This window comes from Synchytrium microbalum, assembly GCF_006535985.1.
Source record: "Synchytrium microbalum strain JEL517 chromosome Unknown SmJEL517_scf0044, whole genome shotgun sequence".
NCBI lineage: Eukaryota > Fungi > Chytridiomycota > Chytridiomycetes > Synchytriales > Synchytriaceae > Synchytrium > Synchytrium microbalum.
The window spans coordinates 144,299-168,562 of NW_022158393.1; the positions used below are offsets into that span (position 1 = coordinate 144,299).

Below are 24,264 nucleotides of genomic sequence, written 5' to 3' on the forward strand. Positions count from 1 at the left end.
AAGGAAGAGTTCCACTGAATTGACAAACTTGAACTGCACGGGGAAAGGAATACGGCAGAGGATACTTCAGACATATTTCACGATGTACTCTGACCGTCTATAATATTCGCTTCTGGAGATGTCTAGAAGCTTTGGTAGAACAATTCGACTGAATGAACACACACACTCGTCACCAAAAATGTTGCAGCGTTCTATTTTGTTTTTACAAAATGCTTTAAAAAATATGATTGGGGTATTATACTCCATTAGTATTAATATGATCAAGCAAGACTACCCTCCACATTCCTTTATTCAACTGTACCATAAACAATATCCTTAATCAAATTATCCAGCAACTCCAACATCAAAATCCGATTCAACTCTTTAATCTGCAGCATATTAAACAGCCTGGTAATACCCGCCACCGTATTAATCCTCCCCACAATCTGCTGTATACCACCAGTCGGCAGCGCACCAGATACAAGTAAATGCTTGGCAGCTGCTTTAGTGTCCTGAATTTCGACTTCGGTGCGTTGTGGGATTGGAGTTACAGCTCCGGGGGCTTGCTCCCACCATATGTCGTTAGGCCAAAAGTATGATCTGAGTTCATCTAGATAGGATACGGCGGATTCTTCAGACATGTACATTGATAGGTTTTTTTGAATGTATGAGGTCAGAGTAGCGTTATACGCTCGTCGTAATAGTTGTTTGACTACATGGAGTCCCTTTTGGCGAATCCATTGTGATGGGTCGGAGAGTGCGAATGCTTCTTCGAGTGTGGCGAAAAAGGAGTCTAGCACTAGTTCGAGTTCGTCGTCGGTAATTACAGGTGGTATGGTACGTTGTCTGGTTCTCGGTTGAGATGGATTCTGTGCTGATGCTAATGGTGATGTTGATAAAGTCCCTGATGATCCAGACGTTCTCATGGGAGTTTCTACCGAATCACCTGATTTACGCTGCCTTATACCCTCTTCAGACTTCCTAACTTCATCAGGTCGATACGGTACCGGAGGGGGTACCAATCCCGCTGGACCTACATTAGCCTGTATAGCAGCCCAATCTTCCTCCGTCGTAGTCTCCTTTGTCCGACGTGGTGATGACGGCGGCAATGACTCCTGATATCGTTTCGGTGGTGACGATGACGAGTCACTATTATACAAAGAGCCTACAGGGCTACTAGTTGATCGTTCTGGTGGTCGAATGGGTAATGGTGGTGGCATATTATTCGAATCGTCGTTCTTGGCAACGAGAGCACTAGTCCGATGCTTGGATCCTACAGCTGCTAGCCTCTCAGAGACATTCCCACGCGCAACGTCTCCTTTTCCATCAGTAGTACTTCTCGTCGGTGATTCAGGAATCAATGCCAATTTGGTACTGCTATTACTACGTTGCGTTGATAGATCATTATCACCAGTTGATAGACGTGATGGCACTTCCTTGGAATTACGTGGTGTCCGTCTTGGCACTCCACGAGCATCATCTTCCATATCATTCAGCAGAGAATCTAGAGCATTCGAAGCATTCACAGCCACCTTGAGAGCTCCTTTAATAGTCTGCAAGACACTACCACGTACATCAGCACCAATCTTCTTTTGAGGTTCTTTCACCACACTTTCTGGTTTGAAGAATGATTGCAGCGGAGCAGATTCACACATGGCTGCATCCGATACTACTATATTACACCACGTTTCTAAATCCCTCGACAACCGTCTAGCAGCTGCTCTACTACTTGTACGAGGGCGGTGTGGTAATGGCATCTTGGCGATTTTAGGAAAAGTCTTCAGCAAGACTGCTTCAAACGTCACGAAATCCGAATACGTCTTGCTAATCATCCATCCTGCCGTGCCATCTCGTCGTTCTATCTGTATAGTATATAGGAATTTATTACCTTTACCAGCCAAGGCCGACCCTAGCTTGCCAGGCTCACGATCATCTGATGAATCGTAAATGTTGATTTTGATGTTTTGTAGATTGACTCGTGCGCTCAATCCACCATCTAATACAGATGCTTCATCAATCATATCTACAAGCTGTGATATCTGTGACTGCAGACTAATCTTTGTGGACGTCAACTCTGATACTTTGGCCGATTCATTGGCCGGTGTCTTTTGCAGTATGTTGTCAATGACTATTAATTGCTCTCGAAGTCCTGCTACTGCAGCAATCAAAAAATCCGGTCCTTCAGAGGCCTGTGCTGACTCTAGTTGTTCAATCAGCAGCGCTGAAGAATCTTTGCCATCTTCATTGACACTCGAGCCATCATCGTCTACTGATGGAGATGGGGATGCTGTTTCATCACTATTCAGCTTGGGTATATGAGAGTCCATTTCGGGTGATGAACTAGCAAATCCAGCTAGTTCTAGAGCAGACTTGTTGTTACTATTGCTGGAGATCGAATAAGGTTTACTGCTTGTATTGCTTGATTCCGTCGTGGCGATAGAACCGTTACTGGGTTTGGGGATCACTAAATGCATATCATCTTGACTACTTTCATGTTTCATATGAGTCACAGTCTCGACCGTAGACTTGACTTCCTTGACGTATCGTTTGAATGCATCAGATTGCTTGAATGCATCAAAATGATTACGTTCCATTTCTTCCAGCACCAGATTCTGCACGGCACTGAATACATGAGGACTCGGTTTAGCCTTGATTTCATTCCTTAAATCTACTCCAAGATTTGGATAACCTGGTAGAAATAACGGGTATTGTGCTTTTGGTCCAAAGAATACAGCTAATAAAGACTCGGCATCGTTTCTCATGCTATCAATGCTGGCATCCATAGTTGAGAATTGACGATAGTTATCAGCCATTGAGTAGAATTGAACCAATCCTGGTCCACCCTGTCGAGAATCCATGAATTGCATGAATTCCAACAAGGCTTGATTACGAGTGAAGATGTCTTTTATAGTCAATGATTCGGGATCCAAGTCCGTTGACGATAGAGGAATATTGCCCAGCAAACTTTCGGCTGGTTTTAGACTTGATGTACCAGTGTTGGTTGGCACTGAATCATCGTCATCGAATCGATATGGAGCTGCTCGTGGTTTCCGTGTCGGTGATGAGTCTCGGTCATCAGCAGACGCTATATCTGCAGCAGCGGTGGATATATACATGACCTCTAATTGTAATTCGGCAGCATTCGAAGGTGCTTTGCCGTTATCACTCTCTAATGGAAACCACTGTTTGGTATACTTGTTTGGTACTAGTTTTTTGTAGGGTATGGAGACGCTTCCAATCAAATCATCTAGGACGCGAAAAAGAATGAGAAAAAAAGGGCGTAGAAATACGGTGAGATACTTACCCTTTTTCAAATTATTGACATTGTACACTTCAACCACGATTCCATTCACTCCTCTGGCACTATTCTTGTTCCAATCACTAGATGATGGAAAGCCGGTAAGCACAAAAAAGTTGCTTGCAATTCAAGAAGAAAAGCTCACATTTTGAAGCCTTGGGTCCAGATGGGATTAGACTCTGAAGCTACTTTGTTGGTTTTGTGGAGCACATTCCCACAGTATACTGCACAATAAACACCATTTTGACCCAGAATCGGCAGCCGGTTGGCTTCAACCACTACACCAAAAACAGATTATGGCTTTAGACATGAATCTTCTCGCTAAAATACAGTGTGGATGTGCACAACTTTACTCACCCTTGACAAATATCTCGTCCGTTTCACCATCAGTACGTTTCGTCCTCTTCTGAGTCTGATTTGGTGACAACCCCACACCCTTCTCAAAATTCTGAGCATCCTGTTTAGCCTGTGTCGATGCTAAATCCTTGAGTCCTGAAACTATATACTGGTTCAATTTATCGGGATCTGCGATAGCTTCTACTACGGATTCTAGAAGCGATGTGGCTGTAATTTCAGTTGTGAAGGCTACTAGGATTGGTGATGCTCGATCAGATGGTGGCACGACGTGCTCTACGAGGTATCGTCCAATGATACGTAAACGCGACCGTATCTTTTCGGTGGTGCTGTAGCGGTTGAAGCGTGATGATGGGTTTGCTTGTAGGTATTCTGGGAGTGTCGTTGATGTTGCTTCGAAAGCACGGTATTCTCTCTACAAGAAGACACCATAGTCAGTTTAACTGCTTCAAAGATCATGTAATTGAGGTGATCACAATACCATATGCTCGACAAACACATGAGATATGGTGAGGAAGGCCTCAGCAGCCCTGTGGCGCTTGATGAAGCGACCCAAAGTGAGCACTGCAGACCTAACCCCATCATGCACGAGTTCCGGAAACTCGTTTGTTTTCGAATAGTCGATTGGCGTAAACCACTGACATATATAGTCTCGTACAAACAAGTCAAGTAGTTTTTTGATTGCGGCTTCGATAGCTGGAGATCCAGGCCGTGCAATCATTTGTAAATCCTTTGGCTGTCAAGAAAGAGTAATAGATTAGCCTTCTCATGGTCGAAAAGGTGAAAGTCAAACGCCTTCCTATACAACCCATACGTTTCGAGGATTTGCACTGGGTACAACAGACCAGAGTGGCTCACTACTGCTATTTTCAGCAGCCAGTGGAGTTGGCATGCGAATATTCCTAGATTCACGCCATCGGGCCAGTGCCTCAGTAGAGGACATTGTGGGCACTCCATGTACATAACCTCCCAAAAACCCAGCAAAGATAAAGATTACATAGACAAAGAGTCTTGGCGAGAAGAGAAGCACGACCAGTAGGAACGGCAATCGTGTGCGTATGCCGGTTGGGAGTGCGTCGAGCGCCGTGGAGATGTAACCCTTATATATAGTTATTTGACTTCGAGGACCTGGCGGAATCAAATCCAACAGCGAGTTTACGATGATTCCACACCAGTGCTGAACCCATTCTAGACCGGGTATCTTGTCGCCATTTGGAGGTACGACTGTTGGCTCCTTGCTCCCGACATCCATGGCTCGAGGAACGTGCTCTCGCCACCGTCTTTCAATGGAATAAAGCAAGGTTTTGAAGATTGAGACTTTGAAGCCTTTCAAGTACAAGTACGAGAAAGGTCAAGGTTCTCGACGTGTAAATATGCATTTAATGAAGAGTCAATCAGTTACAACACGTGGAACTACTCAGCATGTACACTTGATTGCGAGTCCCGTTGAAAATTTGGATCCCAATTTGGATCCCGACTCGATTTTGACTCGAGGGTGGAATGAACTCATGCGTGCATATACTGTTTCTCGCAAATTTTTGTAAGAAGAATCGCATCCTTGGCGTACATCTTCTCTTAAACGCGTCGGATTGAGTAAGCCTACTAGTCGCGGCAAGAATTCAACTTCAGATTCTGAACTAGACGTATTAATGTAATGAGGGTAATCACGACCTCCAAGATCTATTTTCTAAGTGACGGCAACATTTCGCTTCTCATTCGCGTGATTTCCACTAGAATTGGTACCAAGATGTTCCAACTTCGAACATTTGACCAAGTTCTCGACAGTTCCGATATATTGAGGGCAGTTGCACCAGTGAATATTCTTTCCGTTCGGATCAAAACGTCATATATGACTTGTTCCAAACGTGACGAACCAACAAAGTCACACTCTATATTGGGTACAGCAATGCCACTCAACATTCAGACGCATTTATACCATGACCCTCAACTCACACTTGAAGCATATGAGCTGCAAAATGTTGCATTGGGAAGTGGCGCATGCAAATTAAATTTCCGAACACAACTAAGCTTGACTTCGGAATCACTTCGCAGCAAACTCTGTGGTGTTTGAATAGCAACCACAAGTCAAACCAAGACAATCCTCTTTTAACAATCACTCTAAATCCATATAAAAATAGGGGAAAATGGCTCAACAACAAGTTATCTACCAACAGCAACCAATGGCTCAAGTTGGTGAGTTCTGATCTGAAATGGTTTGAGGTTTGATGACGAGGGATTAGGGTCGAAAAGGGTGTACTGTGGTTGAATTAAAGGACTAGAGCTGTATCTTTATGGAAAGATGCTGAATCTTGAGCCTTGAAACTTATATCTCGACACAGTTGACCGTCATGACGTGGCACTGACCAAATTTGCTTCAATTCCGTTAGGAATGTATCCTCAGGTGGCCCAGCCAATGTACGCTCAACCTCCCGTCGTTATTGTTCAACAACAACCCATGGGAAATGGTCAATGGTCTTCTGGTCTCTGTGACTGTTGCTCTGAACTCGGCACTTGTTGTTTGGGTGAGTAGCGCTGGTCTCACGCCAACAAGCTTCACGTCCACTAACGATTTCGTCACAATCTCAGCTTGTTGCTTGCCCGCCATCGTTTACGGTCAAACCAAGGCAGCTTTGAACGGTCCCGGTGCATCATGCACTACAGGTAGATGCGAATATCCCTACAATTTAACAAAATAAGCGAAATCTAACCAAAACGACTGGAAAAAACGTCTAGATTGTTGTGTATACTTCTGTTTCGGCCATATGTTTGGTGCATGTCTCGGGGTACGCAAATTCAAGTTAAAGAGCCTGTTGCAAACGATCTGATTGTGCAATGGGGCCCGTGCCATCGCTATTATCACAAAAAACTAACTGCCTTCTGTCTGTACAGGGCGAGCTCCGTTCCCAAATCAGACAACGATCAGGAATTCCTGGCTCGGGAACTGGCGATTGGTAAGTCCTCAGACATTGCAAACAAAGTAGATGTCCATTTGTCGAGTGTATATCTGATTGTGGTTTTCTTTTGTAGCTGCACTCACTGCTTCTGTGGACCATGTGCTCTCACACAAGAGACTCGCCAAGTTAGCATCCTCACTAATCAACGTCGTTAAGAGCGTTCTGTGTGGAGATCTGTATAGGCTAGTATTCCATTCTTTTAAACCTCAACATCAATATAGAAATCCTCTGTCAATTCAATCGCTTAAAAACACGAAACTTTGTGGTGAAAATAAGTAATTTGTTGATTGTTTTTGGAACCACGTAGCAGAAAATGAGGACCTTCTGAGCTTCTACGCGTAAAATCAATGCTTTGTGCTTCTCTTGCTTGTTCTCCATATAGCTTGCTTGTTTATCGTCTCTCCGTTCGACAACCATCACACAGGCCGTCACGTTTACGAGACAGCCGAATCGAAGAGAGCAAGCTAGTGCCGCCTGCTTGATAGTATTTTATATTATTAATTCACCAATCTTGAGGACCCTGTAATCGTATACCATCCTCCTTGGTCTGTCGAGCAAGCATCATCACAAGCAAAAACATGGCATCCACCACGCCCCCTGTCATAATAGATAACGGCACGGGGTACGTTCCTAACAATACTAACTGCTTTCATATTTATGCAACCAATTCTCCTCCCTTTCGCTACGTTGTTTGATGCTCCAAACATCAAAGTCACAACACACGCTTGAATTATTGTTTCCTGATACATTTACACATACACTGTAGATATACAAAGATGGGATATGCCAGCAACAACGACCCACAATTTATCATCCCAACCGTCATCGCAACCCGTGAATCATCTGCAAACCAAACTCAAGGTGGCCAGGGCAATCTAGCCTCAAAACGAGGAATCGAAGACTTGGATTTCTTTATTGGTGACGAGGCGGTCGCTAATGAAAAGACGTATTCCTTGAAATATCCAATGAAACATGGCCAGGTCGAAAACTGGGACTTGATGGAAAAGTTTCATCAAGCCACCATCTTTCAGTATTTGCGTTGTGAACCGGAGGATCATTACTTTTTATTGGTAAGCATACAATTGGAGATCAGACTATACTTGGCAGCAGGACGTGCCAGGTTTTGACGCGGTCACTCAAGAATTGAACACGACGACAAAACGTCAGATCTCTGATATATACTCACCAAACCTATCAACTAGACCGAACCACCATTGAATGCTCCTGAAAACAGAGAATACACAGCCGAGATCTTTTTCGAATCATTTGGTGTCAAGGGTCTCTACATCGCCGTCCAAGCTGTGCTGGCCCTGGCTGCATCATGGACTAGTGGAAAGACCGAACAAACATTGACAGGAACTGTTATCGATTCAGGAGACGGTGTAACCCACGTCATTCCAGTGGTGAGTTGGGGTCTGTTGACTGGAAAGCATTGTGGCCTGGAGTCCGTAACACCTTTTTTGGCCTACCATAACCAAGTAATCTAACCGACCATCAATGTTTCCAGGCTGAAGGATATGTCATTGGCTCATCTATCAAACATATCCCCATCGCTGGTCGAGACATAACATATTTCGTTCAACAACTCTTACGTGAACGAGAAAACAGCATCCCTCCAGAAGAATCTTTGGAAGTAGCGAAAAGGATCAAAGAAATCTACTCATATGTTTGCCCGGATATCGTAAAGGAATTCAAAAAGTATGATCAAGAACCAGCTACCTGGTTTAGAAAACATGAATTCATTCACAGTGTCACAAAGAAGGTATTTTTCTGTTTATTGCCCCTTTTTTCGTCGTCTCGCCTGCTATCGTAATGTCCGCATTATGTTTACAACCATGTCCTTCTCCTTGACCAGCCTTATACCGTGGATGTCGGATTTGAACGATTTTTGGGCCCTGAAATCTTCTTCAACCCAGAAATCGCCAGCTCCGACTTTTTGACTCCTTTACCTGACGTCGTTGACCAAGTCATTCAAAGTTGTCCTATCGATACACGTAGAGGTCTTTACAAGGTATACGCCTCATGTCGGAAAATTGCTTGTTGTTTTTGCCCCATCCCTCAACTTCTCACTTGCTTTCCATTAGAACATTGTTCTGTCTGGAGGCTCCACCATGTACAAGGACTTTGGCAAACGACTACAGAGAGACGTCAAGAGAATGGTGGACGTCCGTCTCAAGGCATCAGAACAATTGAATCAAGTCACATTACGAGACGATGCAAAGATCAAGTCGCAGAATGTCGATGTCAATGTGATTTCTCACAAGAAGCAACGGTATGCTGTATGGTTTGGGGGTTCTCTCTTGGCAGATACGGTACGAATGAGTAGACTCGTAGTTTGACGACATTTATTGGTAATCTCGTTTTTTTTTCGCTCACATTCGTAACTTTATGCAGCCCGAGTTCTATAGCTACTGTCATACTAAGGCTCAATACGAAGAATACGGTCCAAGTATCGCTAGGTAAGAATTTGTTGACGACAAAATAACTGCAAATGTACAGAATGAATGACATCGCTGCCACTTTTCAACTTTAGGTACAATAAAGTGTTTGGAGCTATATTGTAGGAATCTTCTTTTACAGTTGTGCGGGAATACCAGGAAATACAAGATGGATTTTATTTTTGATTTGATTGTTTTTTGAGTTTTGAGTCTGTTTAGGTACCGATACGGCTACTATTCGCGTCAACCGATTTCGACATGTATTCCTGATGCACAAGCACTTTGATGCCACCCGCCGAGATCGATTTTCTTGAAGAGTCAAATGTTAGTCAGAACAAAGGGCAATGAGATTGTGTCAGTGTCTTTCTGATCAAAATGGTGGTCAAGAGGGCAGGAGCACAAAGTGCCGCCATACAACTTATACCAGTGGAAACTCAGAAGAATGGATTGGAGACGAAGGCAGGAACGCAGAGCGTTGCAGTGCAAGCTCCCAATCCCGCATTGCATTCCAAAATAGCAGCTGGGGCACTTAATCCAGCAGTAACGGTTCCAAAGACAGCACCATAAGCAGTAAGGCAGCTGAAAGCTACCGTATTACAGGCAGTTTGACAAAGCCCATATGCAATGAGTCCCGCATGGTCCTCATGAATGAAGTGTGAGCGCCGAAATGACAGCAAGAATCCAAAATGCCAAAGATTGTTTCATTGTTATTTATATGGATGGATTGACGTGGATTAGGATAGATGATTGCTCTTGGTCGCTTGCTTTTGAATGGGTCTTGGTCTGTGTTGGCAAAAGTGACTATAAAAAGCCATTTTTTGACAGGTGTCTGACGTGAACATTGTGTCGACGCGTAGACATGGGGGTCGAATGTGCATTCGATCGAAACATGCTTCTTGAACCCAGCTAGTTAATATTTTGATCCCTTGAATGGCTCACGAAACGCATCACCGTAAAAAGCTAGTTTTATTTCTTTTTTTCTATTTCATGGGATCAGGGAATAATCGTGGTACTCGTAACATTCCACTGGTAAGTTTAAGCCTTTGCTTTAGGAGGAATCATCTTACAGTTGTTGCAGGAATGCCGGGAAAATCCAAAATTGGATTTTCTTTCTTGATTGATTTACTGCTTTGTTTGGCTTTTGGCTTTTTGCCAACTACGGAAACGACCACCATTCTTCCCGACTGACCTGATCTCGAGTCGCTATTGCTCAAACACTTGTGATACCAGCTGTTTTGGCCAGCTTTGCTGAATGATTGGATGTTGGTCAGACTAGACCACAATACACTTTGTGCAAGGAATTTGGCTAACGATTGAAGTGAAATACGACGAGAGTGGCACATGTCACTGCCCAAGAAACAATTGAATCAAGTCAGACTACGAGACGCTGGAAAAGGTAGTTTCAAACTGTCGAGCTGTGATTTCTCACAGAATCGACGGGATGCTGTGTGGTTTGTTGAATCGCTCTTGACAGATGTGGTAAGAGCAGACTCGTCCGAAGTTGTTCCAGGCTTTGAAAATGTCTTTTTTTCGCTGACATTCTTGACCTCTTCTAGGCCGAGGGTTGTGTGGATTGATTCAGATACCAAAGCTCGGTCTGTGAAGTCTGATGCCAGCGTTGCCAGGTCAGAACTTGACGAAGAGGGTTACAATCACTGACACTTTCTCATCACAAACAACAGGCACAAAACTGATTCGGTGGTTACTATTTTGTAGGCCTTTATTTCAACGATTATCAAGAAAGACACACTGTGTGAGATTCTGATACGTGTGTGTTTGGCTGCCTATTATCGAAACTCCCTCGACTCTCTTGCCAACGAAAATAATGCTTCCTTTCTCCCAAAACGAAAATAATAATACTGCGTCTTTCTCCTCCAAATCACAAATTCACTCCCAGCCGTGATGTTTGGTTCCTAAAAAATGAAAAGTTGTGTTAGCACCACAAAGACAGACGAATACTACGAAACATTTCGCATTCACCGAGACAATACTCAAGTATTGTTCTCACCTTTCCTTAAATCGGGTTGGTTAACAGAGCGGGAGCGCAAAGAGTTGCCATACAAACTCCTAATCCAGCATTACAAGCAATGACCGCAGCTGGGACTCCAGCACCTGCCGTCACAGTTCCGAATGTCAGACCAGCGGCAGCATAACAGCTCACAACTGCTACGTTGCAGCCGCTTTGGCAGGCCCCATATGCTAAAAGTCCTGCTTTGACCGGTGCCAGGAGACCCAAGACAATGGCGATAAGCCAGAATAGTAATGATTGCTTCATTTTATGCTACGGAGAGTCGAGGTCTTTGAGCTGGAAGGTTTCTTAGTATTATCACGCTTTTGTATCTGTTTGGGTGGCTAACCAATCCGGGGCAATGGTGTAAAGCTTTTGGGGTTTCACAAACCCGGCTGAATGCTGGAGGACACTTCAATGAACAAAATCAACAAAATCAACAAAATCTTGATTTTCGTTTTGATACACGTGTAAGCAGCTCTAACAAAGCTCTGGAATACACTTACGCGAATATTCAATTGATGTGCTTGATCATCAGACGAGACCAATTTATTTATTGAGCTACTGCTACTTAATTCGTATTAAACTAACTATGACGACAGCGTATTGGGACAAGCACACTCCTCCTATTTCTGTGCATGTAATCTATTCCAAAGCTCAACTTCAGCCTCTCGCCATTGGTCGTCTCGGATATAGGGCTTCTCGTCGAATACGAATACATTTGAGCCGTGTCCCTGGTACCTGATTTAAGAGTGATGTCAGTCAAAATATTCTCATGATAGTGGTATCAGTATCATTTAGCAACTCTGTACAAGGACCGCAAACGCACTCTGGCCATTCAAGTTCCACCCCAGTGCTATTGGGATTCCCAGTCGCAGCAAAGGTAATCCATTTCTCAATAATTAGATCCGAGATAGCCTTTTCATCCTCCGTTAGATGTGGACTTTGAAACTAGCGTAAAACCAGAAGATTGTCACATTACCTCCTACTTGACAACCACTCTCAAACTTCCAAACCCAACTTACGACGAAAGGCAACTCAATAGCATGATGAACACCAATCTTATACGGATCAGAACTCTCCAGAGTCTTTTCCCATTGATACACATATACTCGACGTGCTGGTTCCTTGGCAAAGTGTCGAGCGAGTGCTTTGGCATGTGCGACAAACATGCTGTCACCAAGGATGGCAGATGCGGCTGCGGCAGATGCGTTATCGTATTTGTCCAACGGATCTAGTTGTGGTGTTAATACTCTTTGAGTATGAGGTCTGTTGAGATGCTGATTTGTTTTTGCTTACATTGAGCAAGAATCTCGTCCGCGTGCGCGGGACGTGTTGCTTTCACGTATCCATGAAGAGCTGCTTCGGTAGTCATTGCTTGTCCCCAAAGAGTGCCCTGTGACAGATAACAAGTCAGTGAGAAACTCGACGTCCGGCAAGGTTGTGTTCTGGGAATTTTCGCTTGCCTCGTCACGATTATATCCAATCAAAACTTCCTGTAAAGCATCGTCATGCGCCAGATTCTTGAAAATATCTTTATGTACGAGCACATCGTCAACAACGGGTCCAAATCGATGTAGAGGAGCTGGCACTTTGGCATATGCGTCCACGAGTTCGGCTGTGCTTTTCGTGACCAGGAATTCCACTCTTGCAGCACCTGATATGGAGTCGTCACCACCAGCAGCTTTAAAGAATGCGTCAAAGAAGGGTTGAGCTTCTGCGATGCTTCTTGGGCCACCGAGTGAAGCCGTTCCTGATTGTAGAATGGCACGATCGTATAGTCTTTCGTTGTTGTACATTAAGGACAAGGAGTGAATGGCTATTGCGCCGGCCGATTCTAGAACAAAAAAATAATAAGTTGGGCTTACTCTTGATAATTTTCCCAGATTTTTAGTGCTCTAACTTCAATGTCACCTCCAAACGCAGTAATACGAGTAGCATCACCACCAAATGCTGCAATGTTGTCTCGAGTCCTGTTATGTCTCGAACGTGTCAGCGAAAGACAACAAAAAGTGAGGGATAGATCTGAGACAATAATTTACCATCGTAAAGCTAAACGAGCATCTTCAAGTCCCCAATTACCAAAAGCTTGTCCCTTTTTATATTCCTGCATCTCTTTCGAAGCCAAGAAGCCGAAGACGTTCACTCGATAATTTGACTTAACCAAAATTACAGGCTGACCCAAACGAATAGACGCTTTAATAAAAGCATCGCCATCATATAGCGTGAAGCTTTGGGTTCCTGTGGCGAAAGCTCCACCATAAATCTGTTGAGAAGGGTAACGAAATCAGCTGTTTAATAAATCCAAAACAAAACCAGTTTGCCTTTTTTACCCAATGCATAACCGGCAGACCTTCAGCAGGGATCATAGATGCCGGTGGAGCATATACTGACAAATGGAGACAGTCCTCTCCAAAATTCAGCTTTTCCGAACGTCGAAAAGCAGGAATCTTGGAAAGTGTAGAGTTACTGGTTAATTGCGGTGGAGCATCCCTATAGTGTGGAAGTATTGTAAGTCAAATGGCCGTAATGAGAAGTACACTTTCATTCGAATCCCGTGAAAGATACGACTGACAACACATCAAGATCAGTTCCGCAAAAGTAGGCCCCATGATTTGTTGATCAGATGCGTTCGCATCCAAATACGATGCATCAGCAAGATACAATATAGCAGCCTCACATAACTTGACGTCTATTTAGAGCTTACTTGTATTCTTTACACTCTAACTGTCCACTCCATGGCAGTTTTGCAACAGGAGACTCCCAACGAGCAACAGCTTCGGAAAATGGAATTGCGAGCCATTTTCGGACGTTGGGACCTTCGGTTCCTATTACAGTACCAGCCTTCGTATCTATTACAGCGTCTGTTACCGTCATGATGATGGTGTAGCAACGTTGCGTCTAAAAGTGAATTTAGCGACGTTGCTACTGTCTGATGACTGGAGCTGTTGTCCACGTAGATCTTTCCTGCGCTTTGCTTCTTATCGCGAACAGATGATTTGATATTCAGAACGGACGTCCAAAGTAAGGACAGATCTAAACTCGAAATTCGAAAAAGTTTGATCATAGGCGATCGGTCTGAACACACATCCAAAAGTGCTCAAAAGAAGGTGCTGATAGCTAGATAATTGTATGTTTGTACTGAATATTCCACAAAGTTACCCCATGCACTCTGTCTTTACTCTTGCTTGCCACCAACTGTGACTTCTCGTTTGCCACCTATACTAACCACAGACTTCTGCTTTACTCTCCCTGATACGTAGACACTTCAAGCGCATCTTTCACAGCAGGCATATACTCCAACTCGCTCCAGATCGTGCGGTTCTCAAACCTGGGATGAGCACGTATGAATTTTAGGTAGTCCGGAGTACCTGGCGTCACAGTATTGTCTGCTATAATGACGGATCCTTTCTTTAAAAGGCCACTGCCAATGATGGTTTTGACATCGGGTAGATACATATCCTTCCAATGGTCGATGAAGAAAATGTCGACCTTGTCAACACCATAACGTTCTTTGAGAAGCTGTAGTTGTATATGCCGTGAGATCCCAAACAGTGGAAAAGAGTGTGCATGCGTATCAGATTACCTGGTACTTGTCTCCAAAAGCTCCAACAACGACAGTCACCTTGTCCTTTAAACCCGCAAATTCCACGATCTAATAAGGCAGACTAGAGGTTGAAATCCGAAGTCAACGTAAAATCGGGTCGTACCTTCGTGGCGATAGCGGCATACAGCGGATTGATCTCAAACGAGTAATATTTCCCACCAGGAGGCAAGTTCTTGGCAAAAGCAATAGCTGAGTAGCCCATAAACGCACCCAGTTCAACCATAATCTTTGGCTTTTCTCGCTGAACAATCTCCTCTACATGCTTCCCCTTCACATCTCCAACATTCATCAGAAACATTTCATTACGAGCGAAATTGTCGAGTGTTTTCAAGATCTGATCCGCATCTCCTTCTTGTCCATGCTTAAAGACGTATTGGATGAGAAGAGATTCACTATAAACACGAGAAAAGACTGTTATTAGAGTCGGATTGAAGAAAGAAGCGAGTTGAAATCCTTGTTGCACCAACCGTGATTGATTCGTCAACCATAGATAGAGTACACGATAAGCATTGCGAAGGAGTATAGACACCGTGCTAGCAATCGATAGAAATTGTCCCATGTTGCCTTGAATTTGAACAGTTTGCTAGTTTAAAACTTGACTTACCGTAAGTCAAGTAGTACTTCGCCTTTTGTAGTTTGTAACGTTCACCCGAGTGCATTCCTATTCGTCCATTATCCCAGTGGACCCCATTGAAAACGTGTCAATTGTTGGAGTATGTGAAAGGCCACGAGATTTGTCCGCTTAACACGGTCTTCTTGAGTTCGATGTTATGTTGGAAGTTGCAAATTGAAGTGATGGAGTTGGCTTGTAAACATTTCCAAGTCATGACTAGTGACGCGTGATTTTATTTAACTTGGATTATTTGAGTCGATGGCATTGGCATGTATGTGGTTGGAGGAAGCAACAGAGGCAGCCGATTTACAAACTACAAACTTGCAAAGTAACATCATGCATCAACGCTGGAACTGGTCCCAAATTCATGCAAGGAGTAATCACCTCTCATATTGATCCGTCTATCCTCTTGCTCTACGTTTGAATTGGGTGCTTGAAATGACAGCAGCTCTCCTCAACTGACAATTACTGACCTCGACTGTCGAAACTCCTTACTAGGCGATTGGTCGAAGGTCTCCGCCAAAGACTCGGATTAACACCAGTAAGTATTCAAAGCACCGGTCTACATAAGTCCTTCGCGTGAAATGTACTTGATTGGCTGTCAGATAATGTTTTGATTTCGAGATAGACATTCTGATTTATTATACATATCATAAATGGTCCTGTCAGACGCGTCAAAGTCCATCAATCTCTCGCAGATCTTCCCTGGATATTTGTTGCTTCGAAAGTGAACCGTTTTTTCTTCTCCCATCCTTCAGAACAAACAACATCATAGTACCTTGCCGAGGAAGGAGCTCGGAGACCGCTGCATAGTACTTTCATCATGTCAACCTCTACATCAGTAAGTGTTGCTGCTTCTCTCTCACCTTCAAAGGTTGCTTTTGTCTTGCTACGCGCCCGCCTTCAGTACTTGGGAGAATCGCATATTGGCTATAAGACAAAGTGGAAGACGTCGGTCAAATTCTAACTTTCGAACTTTGAAATGTCCATTTAGGCTGTTGTCTTGTCTGTTGAAAATCCTGCTCCAAGTGCTGCTGTCCCTGCTGCTGACGAAGGTCGTGTTGAAGATATGCAGCTAGTTTTATATAAACCTTGGCCCCACTTCGATGATTCGATGCCCGTAAGTACTCTTTTTTCTGAAATTGAGTTTGGTAGCTACGTGTCTGGAATGCTGGATTCTGCTTGGTTGCTGACGAATTATAACATCGGTGTTGGAGGAAAGAGTACGAGACATTCGGTCACATACTAACCTTTTCGCATGAATGCGTATTTAGGACTACGTACTCGTTCCGCCGCCTTCACCAACTGCTGACGAGTTGCTGGCTCGATCAATGCAAATTGTGAAGAGAGACAACCCCTTCCGAATTCGTGATTTGCCTCTGGACTTGGTCGTTGCCATATTGAAAAAGTATGTACGCTGAGCCATTTTGATAGCTGCTGTGACCATGTCTTCTTTTAAAGGTGCCGCATATGATGCAGACTGCATTCTCACTTTTCACTTTTTCAGTTTGAAGACTCCCAAGGCTGTCTTCAATGCTTCTTTATCGTGCAAATCTATATACGAGGTGGTAGAAGAAACGAAGTACAGGATCTACTGGTCTACAAGGCACCCACTGGTTGAACCTTGCCTCAGGCTCAATATCAATATGCAACGTGCTTTACAGTTGGTTGCCGGTCGTAGATGTGAAATGTGCAAGGACCTTGGTATCATGGACTGGGATGTTATGGAGAGATTCTGCAGATACTGTCGAAACAGCTAGTAAGTCACTTTGAAACGCTTCACCGGTTTCGCTTTCTGTCAAAGCGAATCTGACTTGAGCCGATTTAGCATCATGAAAACTGCCAAACAACTATCCACCTGGTATCCGAACGTTCCAGCTTGTCTCATCGCAGCCTTGGGAGTCACAGAACGAGGAAAGACACGTTTCTCCATCACCGAAATGGGGGATATGATGAATCTGTATCATGTCTTCTGTGAGAACCGCGACCCTGACACCTGGGAAACTGAATTGGAGCTGCTCATGAACATCAAAAGAGAGTACTCGACGAACCTCCGGAGCCTTGTCACGGACTATGTCAAAGGTCGTGTGCAATACAGAAAGGACGACCTTCTCAAGAGCTTCGGATTGTCTGCTGGAGAAGTGAACAAACTATATAAGATAACAGACCGCCTGAAACAACCCCATCACGACTGGTCAATTCTCAAAGATCAACTGCACGCAGAATCACTAATGCAGCGTAGCAACATAAAGAGGGAAAGGTTGATGTGGTTGAAACACACATACACACGCCATGTACTTGTGAACGGTAGAAAAGATGGCCTCACATACTGGACTCCCAAGGACTTTATAGCTCATCCTAGTGTATTGAGTTGGGTTTCTACGGATTATGCTCATGGCTGGCCTGTGGCGAACGACGAAGACACTTCTTTATTGCCCAATCATAGCAAGTGGTATGCTAAGTTTTTGGATTTAGTAAACGAAACCAAAGGCACTACAGTCTTGATTGAGGAAGTGGATGAACCGGTAGTATAGGACTAGTCGCTAGATGCTGCAGGGAGGATATATAAGATTATAGTATGGATAATTGTGGTTTGTTAGTGTTGGGGTTGTTACGAGGGGAGAGGTAGCTAAGATAAATAAAGGGATGTTTGGAGGAAGCTTGATTGGATTTGGAGGAATTGAGGGCAGAAGGTGCCGGTAAAGTAGCGTGCTGTATAATAGTGAAAACGTCTGAACTGCTCGAAAAAACTGTTGATCCTGCGAGTCTTTGTTTACCGCCCCGTACAAACTTCGAGGACTGAATTCTAAGAAAAAAACAATTATTATCAAAGCGTCATCCTCGAAATTTGCTTGCTCATGCTTCAAAAGGGACCCTCGCGAAAACGGTACAAGTAGGACCAAACCTTGCATCATTGCAATCTGAGAAACGTCTGGCATCTTGCATAGGAGACGGGGTGTCTTGAATTATATTGAAGCCTTAGAGTATACTTAAGTACTTCTCTGTCACAATTTCCTTGTTAGTCCTGGGGCCAGTTCGAATCCCAGACAAGGTGTCCCGCACCGACCTAATATTTTTTTCCCGAACTAAATCGTAAAATCTAACGAATCGTAGGATCTGACTTTGTGGGCCCTGAAGCACTTCTACAGCTCAAATGAAACGATTAAAAAAAGGAAAAAATTGAATCTTTGCGAAGAGGTTGACTTCAATTTGTTAGCGCCTGTTCATTGTAGCCCTCATACTCTACTTTAGAAAGCAAACTTTGTGGCAGTATATACCCAGGAAAGACTTTTTATGGTGGGAAATCTCTTTGAAATATGAAGCTATCATATACGTTCACCTCGACCTTACTCACAAAGCAAAAAAGCACCAGTCCCTCTCACTTTCGCTCACTTCAAAGGCAACTTCACTTTCAATCCCGAGACGAACCCATGGATAGCATGCAGTTTTTACAAGCAGAGAGAATATCTGCCCACTCGCTAGAAGGCAATGCTGGGGAAAGTCGCCTTCAAAAGTGATTCAACGAGGCTGTGGCTGACTGATGGCCGGAGTTTGAAGTTTTTACGTAGACTTTGCTTGCATCATGCTGTTACTTGCATCACGAACGATTCTATTCTCAACTCAAACAATATCAGAAATGGCTTGAAGTAAGGACAGATCTAAAATTGGAGATTAATCATCGGCGATCGGTCTGAAAACACATTCAGAAAAGCTTAAAAAATGATTTCCAAGGCTTTTCTAAGGAATATTTGTACTAAATATTTCACAACGGTTCCCCAAACGCCCCATTTTCACTCGTCCTGCTTGCCGCCTACACCACAAACCCTTGCCTGCACTCTCCCTAGTACGTAGATACTTCAAGTGCATCTTTCAGAGCAGTCATATACTCCAACTCGCCCCAGATCGTGCGATTCTCAAACTTGGGATGAGCCCGCACGAACGTTAGGTATTCTGGACTATCTGGCATCACAGTATTGTCGGCCATAATTACAGATCCCTTCCTCAAGAGACCAATGCCGATGATAGTCTAGACATCGGATAGATACATATCTTTACAGTGGTCGACGAAGGAGATGTCAGACTTGCTAACACCGCAACGTCTTTGAGAAGCTGTAGTTGTTTATGGTGTGAGCTCACATATGCTGCAAAAGAGTCTGCTTTCATATCTGATGCTCGGTACTTGTCTCCAAACGTTCCAACAATGACAGTCCCCTTGTCCTTTAAGTCTGCAAATTCTACGATCAACAAGGTCACCGTCATTGTTGGAGCTTTTGGAGACAAGTATTGCAATGATCATACAATAGGAACGAACACCATTTTCAAGCTTCTGTGAAACGTCTGGCATCTTGCTTTGGTGTGATAGGGTGTCTTGCTACCATAGAGAGGACTTGGATGATATTTAAGTAGTCCCCAGTCGCTATACCTTGTTAGTTCTGAGGTCAGTTCGAATTCCAGATTCCAGAGAAGGTGTCCCGCACCGACCCATGGTTTTTTGCCGAAACTAATCGTAACAATCTAAAAAAATCGTAGGTGTGACCTTTTGGGCTCTAAGACCCTTCTACAGCCCAAATGAAATGATTAAAAAATTCATCCTTGCGACAAAGTACAATTTGTTACCGTCTGTTCAATATCGTCCTCGTACTGTATACTCGTTTGAGATCAATCCGCAGTATGCTGATGTCGCCATCAAGAGATTAATTGATTTCAGTTTTACTATCAGCTAAACTTTGGACTCTGAGCAATAACCAACTGTATTCGATTTTGTTTGCGGCTTAAAGGGCAAGGTGACTGTCGTTGTTGGAGCTTTTGGAGACTATGCCCAGGTAATCTGACATGCACACTGACTCGTCTCCACTAGTTTTGAGCTCAGAGCCAATACAACTACATCTTCTCCAAGAACGATACGGTGTTTACATCTATTTCATCGACCACTGGAAGTATATGTATCTTCCTGATGGCAAAACCATCAGTAATAGTGGCCTTTTAAAGAAAGGATCCATCATTATAGCAGACAACACTGTGATGGCAGGAACTCCGGACTACCTAAAATTCATGCGTGCTCATCCCAGGTTTGAGAACGGCACGAGCTAGAGCATGGGCCAGCTTTGAAAGATGTCGTTGAAGCGTTACGCACCAGGGCGAGTGAAGGAGGGCGTTTGTGGTTAGTAGCAGTGTAGGCAGCAACGAGTCGGGGTGAAGGAGGGGAAACGTTGTGGAATAGTCTGTACACATATACAATTATCAAGCCTTCGACATGTTTTCTTCAGCGTTTCTGGATGTGTATTAAGGCCAATCGCCGATGATTAAGTATTTCGAATGTCGGATTTTAGATTTGTCTTTACTTTAAATCATTCCTAATATTCCTTGAAGGGCAGATGGAATCGTTCATGAAGCAAGAAAAAGAATGCGCAAGCGAAGTCTACGTGGCGACTCCAAACTCCAGCGTCCAGCCATCAGTCAGCAACAGCCTCGTTAAATCACTTTTGAAGGCGACTTTCCCCAGCATTGGCTTCTAACGAGTGGGAAGATATTATTTCTGCTTGTAAAACCCTATCCATAGGTTCGTCTCGGGATTGAAAGTGAAGTTCTCTTTGAGGTGAGCGATCGGAAGTGAGAGGGACTGATGCCTTTTTGCTTTTGTGAGGATTGTCGAGGTGAATGTATATGAAGGCTCGATATTCCAGAGATATTTCCACCACAAAATATCTTTCCTGCCAGAGAGTTTGCTTTCTGCTGTACAGTAGTACCTTCCATCGGGAGGCAGGTTAATGGCAAGGCAATAGCCGAGTACCCCATAGACGCGCACAATTCAACCGCGACTTTAGGCTTCACCTGCTGAGCAATCTCCTCCACAATCTCTCCCTTCACATCTCTAACATTTATCAGAAACAGTTCGTTCCGAGCGAAAATTTCTGGTCCGCATCTCCCTATTGTCTATGCTTGAAGTCGTATTTGATGAGAATTGTTTCACTATAAACAAGAGAAAAGATTGTTATTAGAGTCGGATTGAAGAAAGAAGCGAGTTGAAATGCTTGTTGCGTCAACCGAGACTGATTCATTTACCACAGAAACAGTCCACGATCAGCATTGCGAATTGATTTTAGTCATGGTGCTAGTAAGCGACTAGAATTGTCGCATATTGCCTAGACTATGAAAAAGGTGGAAACCCAAAACTTGCATTGACAAACTTGACCCTTTGGATGTTGAAAGTATGTGATGTCACACCACGACTTCTAGTTAGGCGTGATTTTCGACAAGTAGATATCTATATATCGCTGGAATCAACACGGATTCTTGTCGGCCTTTGGAGGGAGCAATACAGACACCAGCTAATTAGCGAAGTAAGATGGTGATGTTCCTGCTGGACTGCATCAATACAGGAACTGGTCCCAAGTTGGCGGAATGAGTAGTCACTCCTCAATGCAGTCTATTTCTTCTCCTGCTCTCAGCTTCAAATAGGTGTTTGGAAATTGGAGCAATCTAAGTACTACAGATCTCCGCCAAAACTGAAACAGGCGATCGGTCGAAAATCTGCATCAAGGAAATCGGATTAAAATCAGAGAGCATTTGATCGGCCAGACTCCATACGATTTGCGACGTGACTTGTCCTTATTGATTGGCACGGTTTTGGCTGGCAGATAATGTTTGGATTTCGGATTTCAAGACATTATTCTGATATATCACGTCATGAATAGGCTTGATTGACGCGTCAAGTTCCATCGACCTCTTCTCACAATTACACCTCCAATATCATTTCTTCTCTGGATATTTGTTGTCTCGAAACTGAACCGTTCTTTCTTCTCCATCCTTCAGAACTCAGAACAAACAACATCATAGTACCTTGCAGAGGAAGGCGCTCGGAGACCGCTGCATAGTACTCTCATCATGTCAATCTCTACAGCAGTAAGTGTCGCTGCTGCTCTCCCACCTTCTAAGGTTGCTTTTGTGCGGTCTTGCTACGGGCCCGCCTTGAGTATTTGGGAGAATCGCATATTGGCTACAAGACAAAGTAGAAGCTTTCAGTCAAGTTCTAAGTTATTCATCTTGGAATCCTCGTTTAGGCTGTTGTGCTGCCTGTTGGAACTGTCGTCTCAAGTCCTATTGTTGCTGCTCTTACTGAATACAGTTTTGGTCAGGACATGCATGTTGTGCTATATGAGCCACGGAACCCATTCGATGACTATATGCCCGTAATTATCCTCGCTTCTGATATTCAGTTTGAGATACGTGCCTGGAATGCTGGATTCTTCTGAATTTCTGACTTCTGACGAATTGCAATATGGGTGTTGGAGAAGGGAGTAAGAGATCTTCGGTCATTTACTAAACTCACTACTTATTTAGAATTATGTATTGATTCCATCGCCGCCACCAAGTGCTGAAGACTTACAAGCTGAATCCATGCAGATTGCGAAAAGAGATACTCCATTCCGGATTCGTGACCTACCTCTAGACGTGATTGTCTCAATATTGAACACGTACGTACGTTGAACCATTTGAAATAGCTCCTGTAGTCATGTCTTCTTTTAATTGTGTCGCATATGATGCTGACTGTTTTTCCAATTTCTTCATATTCAGTTTGAAATCACCAAAGGCTGTATTCAATGCTTCAATATCCTGCAAATTGATATATGGGTTGGTGGACGAAACGTACTATAGAATCTACTGGTCAACAAGTCACACTCTGGTCGCTCCATGTAATCGCTTGAACATTGATGTAAGACGGGCACTACAATTGGTTGGGGGTTGGACCTGCGATATGTGTAACAACAAGGGCACAATGGATTGGAACCTACTGGAACGACTCTGCAGACCTTGCCGTCGAAATTGGTGAGTTGCTTCGAAACTCTTTTTGATTTATGTTTACGTGCTTCATTTGGAACCTACGTATGCACGGTTCTAACATTCGCTGTTTTAGCGTTATGAAAACTGAAACTGAATTGTCGGCACGGAAAAAGAATATTCCTGACTCTCTACTTGCAGCGTTGGGTGTCAAGCAGGGTCGAAGAATGTATTTTTCCATCAATGAAATGGCCCAGATGCTGAAACTTTATCATCTTTTCTGTGAGAATAATAATCCAGGAGCATGGGCTCACGAATTGGAAGGTCTGATGAATCTCAAAAAGGACTACTCGAAGGAATTACAAAGTTTCGTCCCCGAATATCTGAAGTCTCGAGTGGAATTCAGGAAGAACGACCTCGTCAAAAGCTTTGGCTTGTCTCTTGGAGAAGTAAAAAAGCTTCCTAAAATAATCGATCGTCTTCGACAGGCAACATATGATTGGTCGATTCTGAAAAACCAGCTGCTAGGGGAGGCCCTTATCCAACGAAATCACATCAAAACGGAACGCAGCGCTTGGTTGACACACATCTACGCCTGTTATATTGATGTGGAAGGTCAGAAGGATGGCCTCACATACTGGACTCCCAGGGCCTTCATCTCACATCCAAGTGTATTGAAATGGTTGGAATCGGACTATGCCGTTGGATGGCCATCCACGAGTTGGGAAGATACACGTGTTTTGCTTCAACATAACAAGTGGTACACTGCCTTCCTGGATTTAGTAAACGAGACGAAAGGCACAACAGTCTTGATCGAGGAATTAGATGACGTTGTAGTAGCACAGTAGATACTGCTTGTAGCAGAGGAAAACTTTGTAGACGTGTTGGTATTGCTATGGAAGGTGTTGGTATTGATGCTGCTGGTTTCGTGGTTATTAGAGAGGCTTGAGGTGGGAAGCTGGAATACAATAGGAGGATTTTTGGATTCGAGTGAAAGAGGAGATGGGAATTAAAGCCGAAAATGGCAATAAAATAGCGTGCTGTAGAAATATAGGTCATTACAAACTGGACCAGAAGTTGACGCAATTCGTTGGTTTCCTCTGTAAAGACCGCGCGGCTGAAACTTTGTTCACTTCAGCTCATTCAAAATTCAAGTAGAGGTCTCAATCTCAACAGAATGATTAACTCAAAGCTTCAAGCTTTAATTTTTTTATTTTTTGGCTCATGTATTCTA

At 43.7% G+C, this 24,264-nt stretch overlaps 4 protein-coding genes across 4 annotated transcripts, besides 1 other annotated feature; 1 reads left to right on the forward strand and 3 right to left on the reverse strand.

The window, feature by feature from the left end:
- Positions 1-287: 287 nt before the first annotated feature.
- Positions 288-4,883, reverse strand: SmJEL517_g05213 (uncharacterized protein; the record flags this gene model as incomplete). Its single annotated transcript, XM_031171140.1, has 6 exons — positions 288-3,226; positions 3,284-3,360; positions 3,423-3,555; positions 3,635-4,046; positions 4,113-4,367; positions 4,446-4,883. 6 exons carry the CDS (start codon positions 4,881-4,883, stop codon positions 288-290), a joined length of 4,254 nt encoding a protein of 1,417 aa, XP_031022911.1.
- Positions 4,884-7,163: 2,280 nt separating this feature from the next.
- SmJEL517_g05214 (uncharacterized protein) lies at positions 7,164-9,149 on the forward strand (the record flags this gene model as incomplete). The annotated part of the gene is made up of 8 exons (XM_031171141.1): positions 7,164-7,207; positions 7,352-7,655; positions 7,788-7,988; positions 8,093-8,347; positions 8,441-8,596; positions 8,670-8,897; positions 8,980-9,044; positions 9,119-9,149. The coding sequence occupies 8 exons, from the start codon at positions 7,164-7,166 to the stop codon at positions 9,147-9,149; spliced, it is 1,284 nt and encodes a 427-aa protein (XP_031022906.1).
- Positions 9,150-9,552: 403 nt separating this feature from the next.
- Positions 9,553-9,588: a sequence feature (Short protein (SmJEL517_g05215, TPX31485.1) was converted to a misc_feature.).
- A 4,686-nt stretch (positions 9,589-14,274) lies between these two features.
- On the reverse strand, positions 14,275-15,197 carry SmJEL517_g05216 (uncharacterized protein; the record flags this gene model as incomplete). Its single annotated transcript, XM_031171142.1, has 3 exons — positions 14,275-14,553; positions 14,618-14,686; positions 14,742-15,197. 3 exons carry the CDS (start codon positions 15,195-15,197, stop codon positions 14,275-14,277), a joined length of 804 nt encoding a protein of 267 aa, XP_031022908.1.
- Positions 15,198-19,092: 3,895 nt separating this feature from the next.
- On the reverse strand, positions 19,093-19,511 carry SmJEL517_g05217 (uncharacterized protein; the record flags this gene model as incomplete). The annotated part of the gene is made up of 2 exons (XM_031171143.1): positions 19,093-19,278; positions 19,389-19,511. The coding sequence occupies 2 exons, from the start codon at positions 19,509-19,511 to the stop codon at positions 19,093-19,095; spliced, it is 309 nt and encodes a 102-aa protein (XP_031022907.1).
- Positions 19,512-24,264: the final 4,753 nt, after the last annotated feature.